The 10,000-nt window shown below is 49.5% G+C and overlaps 2 protein-coding genes and 1 long non-coding RNA gene across 4 annotated transcripts in view; 2 read left to right on the top strand and 1 right to left on the bottom strand.

The window, feature by feature from the left end:
• Positions 1 to 5,955, top strand: part of nfkb1 (nuclear factor of kappa light polypeptide gene enhancer in B-cells 1) — a 17,668-nt gene extending 11,713 nt beyond the window's left edge. The window contains exons 9-24 of the mRNA XM_069719536.1: positions 60 to 164; positions 274 to 365; positions 776 to 914; positions 1,630 to 1,800; positions 1,873 to 2,055; positions 2,253 to 2,384; positions 2,506 to 2,635; positions 2,737 to 2,851; positions 3,011 to 3,200; positions 3,341 to 3,522; positions 3,686 to 3,788; positions 3,900 to 4,027; positions 4,208 to 4,277; positions 4,450 to 4,613; positions 4,741 to 4,867; positions 4,945 to 5,955. Coding sequence (XP_069575637.1) covers positions 60 to 164; positions 274 to 365; positions 776 to 914; positions 1,630 to 1,800; positions 1,873 to 2,055; positions 2,253 to 2,384; positions 2,506 to 2,635; positions 2,737 to 2,851; positions 3,011 to 3,200; positions 3,341 to 3,522; positions 3,686 to 3,788; positions 3,900 to 4,027; positions 4,208 to 4,277; positions 4,450 to 4,613; positions 4,741 to 4,867; positions 4,945 to 5,039 — 2,126 coding nt within the window. The 3' untranslated portion in view covers positions 5,040 to 5,955. The remainder of the gene's footprint in view (positions 1 to 59; positions 165 to 273; positions 366 to 775; positions 915 to 1,629; positions 1,801 to 1,872; positions 2,056 to 2,252; positions 2,385 to 2,505; positions 2,636 to 2,736; positions 2,852 to 3,010; positions 3,201 to 3,340; positions 3,523 to 3,685; positions 3,789 to 3,899; positions 4,028 to 4,207; positions 4,278 to 4,449; positions 4,614 to 4,740; positions 4,868 to 4,944) is intronic.
• Positions 5,956 to 6,458: 503 nt separating this feature from the next.
• Positions 6,459 to 10,000, bottom strand: part of LOC138633350 (ubiquitin-conjugating enzyme E2 2-like) — a 9,078-nt gene continuing 5,536 nt past the window's right edge. The window contains exons 3-8 of one of the 2 annotated variants that reach the window (XM_069719530.1): positions 9,995 to 10,000; positions 9,648 to 9,725; positions 9,315 to 9,420; positions 8,744 to 8,837; positions 8,547 to 8,597; positions 6,459 to 7,030 (exon numbers count right to left, since the gene is read on the bottom strand). The exon at positions 9,995 to 10,000 is cut by the window's right edge and continues 26 nt beyond it. In XM_069719530.1, coding sequence (XP_069575631.1) covers positions 8,549 to 8,597; positions 8,744 to 8,837; positions 9,315 to 9,420; positions 9,648 to 9,725; positions 9,995 to 10,000 — 333 coding nt within the window. In that variant the 3' untranslated portion in view covers positions 6,459 to 7,030; positions 8,547 to 8,548. The remainder of the gene's footprint in view (positions 7,031 to 8,546; positions 8,598 to 8,743; positions 8,838 to 9,314; positions 9,421 to 9,647; positions 9,726 to 9,994) is intronic. The other variant, XM_069719531.1, reaches the window with a different exon arrangement.
• Positions 7,993 to 8,459, top strand: LOC138633353 (uncharacterized). The gene is made up of 3 exons (XR_011311879.1): positions 7,993 to 8,133; positions 8,211 to 8,353; positions 8,398 to 8,459. It is a non-coding gene; the product is annotated as an uncharacterized lncRNA (long non-coding RNA).

Genomic DNA, 10,000 nt, shown 5'->3' with positions numbered 1-10,000 from the left:
TCAGATCAGTCTGTCTGTTTTCTCCTCTGACGTCCAGTTTTCTGTGTTTGTTCCCTCAGAGGCTCCGAACGCCTCCAACCTGAAGATCGTGAGGATGGATCGGACCGCCGGCTGCGTGACCGGAGGAGAGGAGGTCTACCTGCTCTGTGACAAGGTCCAGAAAGGTGAGGAGGGACATCTCCGAGTAGGTTTTTAAAGGACTGTTCATGAAGCAGGACGTTCTGCTGCTGTCGGCTTGAGACTGAAGGTTCTGGAATGTGTTCGTGTGTGCAGATGATATCCAGGTCCGGTTCTACGAGGAGGACGACTCGGGGATCACCTGGGAGGCTCTGGGAGACTTCTCTCCCACAGACGTCCACAGACAGGTGACAACTATCACTGAGGAGTGAAGCAGTATTGATACTTTGGTGGTGATGTCATCATCAGTAATTCCTATCATTAGAAATCTAATTAACAATGTTTTCGATGACATTAACAGGTTACCATGGCAACAGGTTCTCTGATTACCATGATTAAATTTTTGCTATTGTTAAAATGTTACCACCGCGACATGTTTGCTGTCATTGCCATGGCAACATGTTCGCTATTGTCAACATGTAACGATGGCGACATGTTCACTATGGTCAACATGTTACCATGGCGACATGTTCGCTTTTGTTAAAATGTTACCATAGCGATGCATGGCGGTGTTTTCTTCATGATGATACATTCTCTGCTGTTAACCTGTTACCATAGGGATGTGTTGTCAGCCATTAACGTGTTACCATGCCAACAGTTCGCCATCGTCTTCAAGACTCCGAAGTATCGAGATCAGAACCTGCAAAAACCGACGTCTGTGTTTGTCCAGCTGAAGAGGAAGTCTGACAACGAAACGAGCGAGCCCAAACCCTTCACCTACCACCCTCAGATCATAGGTAGGTCACTGACCCCGCCCTCAGGTCATAGGTAGGTCACTGACCCCGCCCTCAGATCATAGGTAGGTCACTGACCCTGCCCTCAGATCATAGGTAGGTCACTGACCCCGCCCTCAGGTCATAGGTAGGTCACTGACCCCGCCCTCAGATCATAGGTAGGTCACTGACCCCGCCCTCAGGTCATAGGTAGGTCACTGACCCTGCCCTCAGATCATAGGTAGGTCACTGACCCCGCCCTCAGGTCATAGGTAGGTCACTGACCCTGCCCTCAGATCATAGGTAGGTCACTGACCCCGCCCTCAGGTCATAGGTAGGTCACTGACCCTGCCCTCAGATCATAGGTAGGTCAGATCATGGTAGGTCACTGACCCCGCCCTCAGATCATAGGTAGGTCACTGACCCCGCCCTCAGGTCATAGGTAGGTCACTGACCCCGCCCTCAGGTCATAGGTAGGTCACTGACCCCGCCCTCAGATCATAGGTAGGTCACTGACCCCGCCCTCAGATCATAGGTAGGTCACTGACCCCGCCCTCAGGTCATAGGTAGGTCACTGACCCCGCCCTCAGGTCATAGGTAGGTCACTGACCCCGCCCTCAGATCATAGGTAGGTCACTGACCCCGCCCTCAGATCATAGGTAGGTCACTGACCCCGCCCTCAGGTCATAGGTAGGTCACCTCTCAGAGGTTAAAGGTCAGTCTCCTCCTACCTGTTCAGACAAGGAGGAGGTGCAGAGGAAGAGACAAAAGACGCTGCCGACCTTCCAAGACTTCAGCGGTCATGGAGGAGGAGGAGGAGGTCTGTACCGAGGAGGAGGAGGTCTGTACCGAGGAGGAGGAGGAGGAGGAGGTCCAGCTGCAGGAGGAGGACCTGGATCTGCAGGAGGAGGTAAAGCAGCAGGTTCACACAGAAACATCACCGAGTGTCAGTCGGTCAGCTGATGTTTGACATGTCATCCAGGATACTTCCAGGGCTTCACCACCTACAACTATGGAGGAGGGGGAGCAGGAGGAGGAGCAGGAGGGGGAGTAGGAGGGGGAGCAGGAGGAGGAGCAGGAGGAGGAGCAGGAGGAGGAGGAGGTTTCTCTACAGGATACTCAGCTGGTCTGGGAGGAGGAGGAGCAGGAAGAGGCATCAAACATGGTGAGGAAGAAACCAGTTCATTTTATGAAACTAATGCCCTCAGTAATTAAATTTGTTTTGAGGTGAGATGAAATCTTCAGTTTATTTTCTCGACAGAATGAAAACAGAAGTTTACGTGTTGCAGTTCAGTGTTAACAGCAACAAACAGTAAATACAGTAAATGTTGAATGAAAAGACAGAGTGTCGTTTTGTTAAAGCCTCGGAGGGCGAGGACTCAGCAGTCGACAGCGATCTGGGCGATGACCCGGCGTCGGCCCGGTCAGGAGGCCTGGAGGTGGGGGAGATTACGGAGGAGGGAGGGGTCGCTGTGGAGCCCGACGCAGACAGAGGTACACGTCGTCAATAATATCGATCGCTGCAGAACGACAGAAACAGATCAGGATGTTTCCTGGAACTCTCTGAAAACTCTGATCTGACTTTAACCAACCAGTTTTTCTTCTTCTCCTGCAGAGGAGCGCTTGGTTCACCTGATCAACCGACACCTGGAGGCTCTCTTCCAGTACTCAGTGACAGGTGACTCAGCGTACCTGCTGGCTCCACAGCGCCCCCTGATGGCCACTCAGGATGAAGACGGAGACACGTCAGTGCACACACACACACACACACACACACACACACATACAGACTGTAGTGCAGCTACTGTTTGTTCACGGTGCCGTTAACATCCTCCCGTCTCCTCAGTGGGCTCCACCTGGCCGTCCTCCACAGCCAGCAGGAGGCGCTGAAGAGTCTGACTCAGGTGGTGTCTGCTCTTCCTGGAGAGGAGGTGCTCAACATGAGGAACCACCTGTACCAGGTACTGAACTCTGTCAGGTGACCACGACCTTCTGATGGAGGTCAATCACAGGCGGGTCCACGAGTCCAGGAGTTCATCACCCTGCTGGTTGACTTGTCGACTAATGGATGTTGACTTGTTGACTTTATTGTAACTCCAGTCCCTTCCTGTGTTTCCCAGACTCCTTTGCACCTGGCGGTGATCACTCAGCAGAAAGAGGCGGTGGAAGTGCTGCTATTGGCCGGCGCTGACCCATCTCTGACTGATCGTCATGGCAACACGGCGCTCCACCTGGCAGCCCAGCAGGAAGGAGGAGGGCTGGTCCAGTTTTTACTACAACACAGAGAGATGAGAGAACTGCTGGACCACAGCACACACACACACACACACACACACGCACGGCACGCACGCACGCACACACACACACACACACACACACACACACACACACACACACACACACAGATAAAAGAGAGTGCTTGTTGTGTGTAACGTTGTGTCGCTGTGTTTCCATGGTTACAGGTTTGTGTGCGATCCACCTGGCAGTTCTGGCCAATCAGCTGTCGTCTCTCCGGGAGCTGCTGGAAGGCGGAGCTGACGTGGAGGCGGCGGAGCGCAGCTGTGGACGGACCGCCCTCCACCTCGCCACCGAGATTGACAATGTATCTCTGGCCGGCTGCCTGCTGCTGGAGGTAAAACTGCTGTGGGCGGAGTCACGAGAGCTCAGTGACCAATCAGAGCAGAGGTGGAGATACCTCACTGTACTCACCTGTCCAGGGGTCCCAATGAATTCATTGCTTATTTTGATTGTATTGATAAATACCTGAAATCTGATGTGTGTGGTTCGGTTGCCAGGGAAACGCCAAGGTGGACTGCTGCACCTTCAATGGTTCCACCCCCCTCCACACCGCTGCAGGGCGGGGCTCCGTCAAGCTCACTGCTCTCCTGATGGCTGCAGGTAGTTTACATCATCACTTCTCTTCATCACTCCTATTCTTCATCTTTAACTCCTCCTCTTCCTATTTAACACTGAACCTTCATCACTCCCCCTCTTCCTCTGTGTTTTCAGGTGCGGACCCTCAGAAGGAGAACTTTGAGCCACTGTTCTTCAGGGAGGACGAGTGCTGTGATGAAGAGGAGGAGGATGAAGGCTACGTCCCAGGAACCTCTCCTCTCAGCATGGCCGCCACCTCTCAGGTACACCTGCTGCAGGACCCGTCATCATCCTGTCAGAGAACACACACTCACAGGGCTGGTGTGTGTGTGTGTGTGTGTGTGTGTGTGTGTGTGTGTGTGTGTGTGTGTGTGTGTGTGTGTGTGTGTGTGTGTGTGTGTGTGTGTGTGTGTGTGTGTGTGTGTGTGTGTGTGTGTTTTCAGGTCCTGGATCTTCTGAACGGTAAAGAGTACGAACCTAAAACTCCTCACAGAGCCGTCATCCTTCCTCAAGGTGAACACACACATCACAAGTTACACACTGTACAACACACACTTCATGGAAACTTCATGTGTGTGTGTTTGTGTTTCTTTGTATGTGTATATATATGTGTGTGTGTGTGTGTGTGTGTGTGTGTGTGTGTGTGTGTGTGTGTGTGTGTGTGTGTGTGTGTGTGTGTGTGCAGGCGACCTGGCGAGCCTGGACGTGGAGGTGAAGCAGGCGGTGTGTCGTGCTCTGGAGAGTGAAGGATTCTGGGAGAACCTGGCTCACAGTCTGGGACTGGGGATCCTCAACACGGCCTTCAGACTGAGCCCTTCCCCCGCCAAGACCCTGCTGGACAGCTACGAGGTCACACACACACACACACACACACACACACACACACACACACACACACACACACACACACACACACACACACAGTGCTATGACATGGTGTGTGTGTGTGTGTTCTGAGCGGTCCGGTCCTCTGCAGGTCTCGGGGGGGACGGTCCGGGACCTGCTGGCTGGTCTGAGGTCGGTCGGGGAGTGCAGAACGCTGAGTGTCCTGGAGGAGGCGCTGCGTCACCACCAGAAGACTCCAGCAGCCAATCAGACGACAGGTGAGCAGAGCACCGACATCACCGTCACTGCCAGCGTCGCCATGACGACGGGTCACTCAGCTGTGCTCTGTCTGCAGGCGAGCCTCTAAGCGCTCCGATTCAGGACCTGAAGGCGGACGTTCGGATCGACAGCGGGGTCTGTGACAGCGGGGTGGAGCTCTCCACGGCGTAACCACCTGATTGGTCCATACTCAGGAAGTGAACTCCGGGACGGTTTTTAAAACCTTCGAAACAAACTGTGGAGCTTCGAGTTTGAGATGTTTAAATGATCCAAAGATCCAAAAAGAAAAACTAAACATGAGCTGATGTGAATTTAAAGGAATAATTCACCTGAGCCGGAGACACCCCCACAGACACCACGTGATGGAACGGTCCTGATCCGAGGCCTCTGATTGGTGCTCTGCTGGATTTCAGGGAGCTTCTGCCCATGGTCAGAAGGTTGTTTGAGGAGTCTGTCGGGTCGGTGCTACTAAACCTGCAGTGATTGTAACGAGGCCGTAAAGCAGTTTGCATGTTTTTATCGTCTGAACAAAGAATCTGAGAGAAAAGAAGAGAAAGAAGGTCAGAGAGTTTTAGATGTGAACACAGAAAGCTCTGTGAAAATCGTATTTGTGAAATTAAAGTGCTGAATAGGTTTTTAAATTTTGTACAATTAGGCTGTAAAGTGTTTGTAAAAGTTTTACATTGTTAAAATGTAAGCACTGATATTCAGATTTTTTTTAATTTCATTTCGAGTGAAATTTCTCCTGATAAAATGTTCAGACGTGAAAACATGTGAAACTGTCCTTTAACCGTCTTTAAAAAAATAATTTTTTATCTTTAGTTTTTTAAATTTTATCTTCTCCATTTTATCTCCGGTCTGTTCTGTCTCCTGAGGACGTTGATGTGCTACAGGTCAGAGAAACGTAACAAGGGCATTGTGGGAAATGTAGTCCAGAGCTGTGAGGAGCTGCTGCTCCTCCTCGGTGTGAAAACCAAAGCTTGTTTGTGTCCAGCAGATATTTATGTGTTCAGCCTGCATTGTACAGTTCAACACGAGCTCCTCTTGGATTTATTCTAATTTTTTAAATAAAAATATTGTTTTTTTATAAATATATGCAGTGTGTTGCCTATTCTGGGCTGATTTAATCATGCTTTTAATTTGAAGGCCTGATGTGTAGGTTGTTTCTAATGTCAGAGGTGGAAACATCAGCAGGAAACAGTTTGTGTTTGACCCCAACGTCCTGGTTTCCTGGTTTCTGATTGGTCGACACGTCGCTCAGGTTCATCCAGAGAAGCAGAAGCTGCATCTCTAAGACGATTCGTACAGACGAGCTGAAATAACCGAGATAAATGTTGAGATTCAGCTCAAACACTTTAACATTTAAAATAATTATACTGGTCTTGTTTTGCTCTGGAAACTCAGGAGAAGGACCAGAAGACAGAAGACCTGTGGACCTCCAAGAGGCTCTGGACGGTCTAAAACCAGGTTTAATTCAGCATCCTGATCTCAGCACTCGTTCTGGATCACATGAAGACAGAGACGCATTAAAACGTCAGTTCCTTTCAGCCGGACACACAAACATTAAAACAAAACCAGGAAGATTGAAACTGCAATTTGTTCAACTTTATTGAGAAAACCGTCACAGAGCGATTAGTTGATCGATCAGCCGCTGAGAGCTTCGTTTCTTTTTCAGTGCAAAAACAGAGAACAGTGTTGGATGATGGATGAACTAACGGCTCTCGTCTGAAACAAACTCCAAAACAAAACAAAACAAGAACAGAAATAAGCTGTCGCCTTTCTTTTTTTCTTTTTCTAAAGTGGACACATCTGTTGTGAGCAGCACACAAACCGATCGATCACCGACATGCATTAAATGATCAATAGCGTTCTCCTGCAGTTCTGCAGTCCGCTCTGCTTCGTGGCTTTTGTTTTACCGTTGGCACATTCGCAGTCCGCAGCCCTTCATCGGTTTCTTTTTTTTAGGAAGCAGAGAAATTTAAAAGCTTTTAAAGTCGACGACGGAACAACAACAACAACAAAAAGAAAACGTGAACAAATTGCCGTTACGGGTGGATGAAAGGGGGCGTGGCCACGTGAGGAAATCAAAGAGTTAATCTGAGCAGCAGCAAGTGGATCACATGGCGTACTTCTGAGTCCAGTCCTGAGCCGTCTTGTTGTACCTGCAGGACAAAACAGGAAGTGAGGAGCTGCAGCTGGACAACACGCTGCAGGGACGATGCCATGCAACACACACACACACATTCAGGATGTCCCAATCAAGTTGGTTTTAGCCCTGATCCAACTTTTATTTTGGTAGAAACCAAAATGGTTCTGTGCTTCCAGGTAAAGTTTTCAGTTTGAACATTGTTTGTGTGACGAGTCCTTTCAAACTAAAATACTGTTTATAGTTTCTATTCTTCACAGATCTTTTCTCTGTCCGCTGCTCAGACTTTTATTTTGGCGGTCAGAATCTCTTCCTGCCTTCCACACTGTTTCCGACCGCTGCATGCAGGTGAATTCTGGAGCCATGCTTTACATCGATGTGGAAACGTTCAGCAGGCAGCTCAGGTGAGTCTCAGGTCAGTCTCAGGTGAGTCTCAGGTCAGTCTCAGGTGAGTCTCAGGTCAGTCTCAGGTGAGTCTCAGGTGAGTCTCGGGTCAGTCTCAGGTGAGTCTCAGGTGAGTCTCAGGTGAGTCTCGGGTCAGTCTCAGGTGAGTCTCAGGTCAGTCTCAGGTGAGTCTCAGGTGAGTCTCGGGTGAGTCTCAGGTGAGTCTCAGGTCAGTCTCAGGTCAGTCTCAGGTGAGTCTCGGGTGAGTCTCAGGTGAGTCTCGGGTCAGTCTCAGGTGAGTCTCAGGTGAGTCTCAGGTCAGTCTCAGGTGAGTCTCGGGTCAGTCTCAGGTGAGTCTCAGGTGAGTCTCCGGTGAGTCTCGGGTGAGTCTCAGGTGAGTCTCAGGTCAGTCTCAGGTGAGTCTCAGGTGAGTCTCAGGTCAGTCTCGGGTCAGTCTCAGGTCAGTCTCAGGTGAGTCTCGGGTCAGTCTCGGGTGAGTCTCAGGTGAGTCTCAGGTGAGTCTCCGGTGAGTCTCGGGTGAGTCTCAGGTGAGTCTCAGGTCAGTCTCAGGTCAGTCTCAGGTGAGTCTCAGGTGAGTCTCAGGTGAGTCTCAGGTCAGTCTCAGGTCAGTCTCGGGTCAGTCTCGGGTCAGTCTCAGGTGAGTCTCAGGTGAGTCTCGGGTCAGTCTCGGGTCAGTCTCGGGTCAGTCTCGGGTCAGTCTCAGGTGAGTCTCGGGTGAGTCTCAGGTCAGTCTCGGGTGAGTCTCAGGTGAGTCTCCGGTGAGTCTCAGGTGAGTCTCAGGTCAGTCTCAGGTCAGTCTCAGGTGAGTCTCGGGTGAGTCTCGGGTCAGTCTCGGGTCAGTCTCGGGTCAGTCTCGGGTCAGTCTCAGGTGAGTCTCAGGTGAGTCTCGGGTCAGTCTCAGGTGAGTCTCGGGTCAGTCTCAGGTGAGTCTCGGGTCAGTCTCAGGTGAGTCTCAGGTGAGTCTCGGGTGAGTCTCAGGTGAGTCTCGGGTGAGTCTCGGGTGAGTCTCAGGTGAGTCTCGGGTGAGTCTCAGGTGAGTCTCGGGTGAGTCTCAGGTGAGTCTCGGGTGAGTCTCAGGTGAGTCTCGGGTGAGTCTCGGGTCAGTCTCAGGTGAGCTCAGCTCTTACCCTCACAGCATGGCATACTTCTCTGTCCACTCTCTGGCTAGTCTGTTATACCTGAGAGCAACGAGCAGGACAATCAGGGAGTTTGTGACAGAGTGAGACATCGTAGCCGCTCGTCGTCTCTTCTGTCAGGTTACATGTTTAATGGTGAACACCTGATCGATAGTCTGATCAGCTCTGCTCAACAGGTGTGAACTCACCTTACAGGGTCTGTTTTGTAGATGCGGGCGATCTCTGGCACTAACGGGTCGTCAGGGTTCGGGTCACATAACAGAGAACAAATGGACAAAAGGACTGCAGAGAGGAAACAGAGGTCCGATCAGAACACCTGACATCGTTACAGGTGTTTATCACAGCAGGAGGTCAGAGAAGCGTTCAGGGAATAACGACGAATTAAACTGAAAATAAAAAACATAATCAAGACACAGTTTAAGTCTTTTAAAGGGAAACACCTGCCTTTAAGTAACTTAAATTTATTTTACATATTTAATTTTCTCTATTTATACATTTTACCTCCTTTTACCTTTATTATTGTAGTATATAATTATAGTTATATATATATATAATAGTTTCCTCTGTTTTACTCTTAATTTAATTTGAAGTTGTAGAAATAATCCAAACAGAACTTCTTTAATCATTAAAGTCACATTTCAGCTTCACTGTGACCTCAGCTGGTGATTGTAAATCAGCTGCAGGTGAATATTCAGGTGGATGCTGGTGTAAATCAGATTGAGGGTGTTGGCGCCCTCTGCTGGTCAGACTGTTTCTCACCTTTAGAGATGGTTAACGCAGGAGACCACTGTGATCTCAAAATATCCAGACAGATGCTGCCGTTACTGTTTATATTCGGGTGGTAAATTCTTGTTGTGAAGGCGACCTGAGAGACGACACACACACACACACACACACACACACACACACACACACAGTTGAACATATCAGAGCTGCTTCATCACAACACAACAGATCCAGCAAAAGTTAAAGAGGCTCTGAGTCTAAACAGTTTCCTGTAATTATTATTGATAATAATATTATTATTATTATTATTATTATTGTTGTTGGTCAAATGAAGTTAGAAAATTGTGAGAAGAGGCGTTCACTGACCTTGGGTGGTTTGAAGGGGTAATCTGTGGGGAAGTGAATGGTGAGGAAAAAGACTCCGCCCTGATACGGACTGTCAGGCTGCAGCGGAAAACAGAGGTCACATGATCACATGTTTACAAACAGAGAGGGAGGTCACATGATTGAGAGAGCTGGAGTCGGTACCGACTCAGTACTGGCAAATTTAAGTTTACTTCTTCACCTGATAGTCGACACTGATGAGCACTTTTACTTTCAGTATTTTCTTACTTGAGTACAACTGTGTGTGTGTGTGTGTGTGTGTGTGTGTGTGTGTGTGTGTGTGTGTGTGTGTGTGTGTGTGTGTGTGTGTGTGTGTGTGTGATACTCACAGGTCC

Source organism: Brachyistius frenatus, unplaced genomic scaffold (genome assembly GCF_029030835.1).
Source record: "Brachyistius frenatus isolate BFR_SWC_R1_liver_20210118 unplaced genomic scaffold, ASM2903083v1 Contig_216, whole genome shotgun sequence".
NCBI classification, from domain to species: domain Eukaryota; kingdom Metazoa; phylum Chordata; class Actinopteri; family Embiotocidae; genus Brachyistius; species Brachyistius frenatus.
This window is presented reverse-complemented; position numbering and strand designations above follow the sequence as displayed.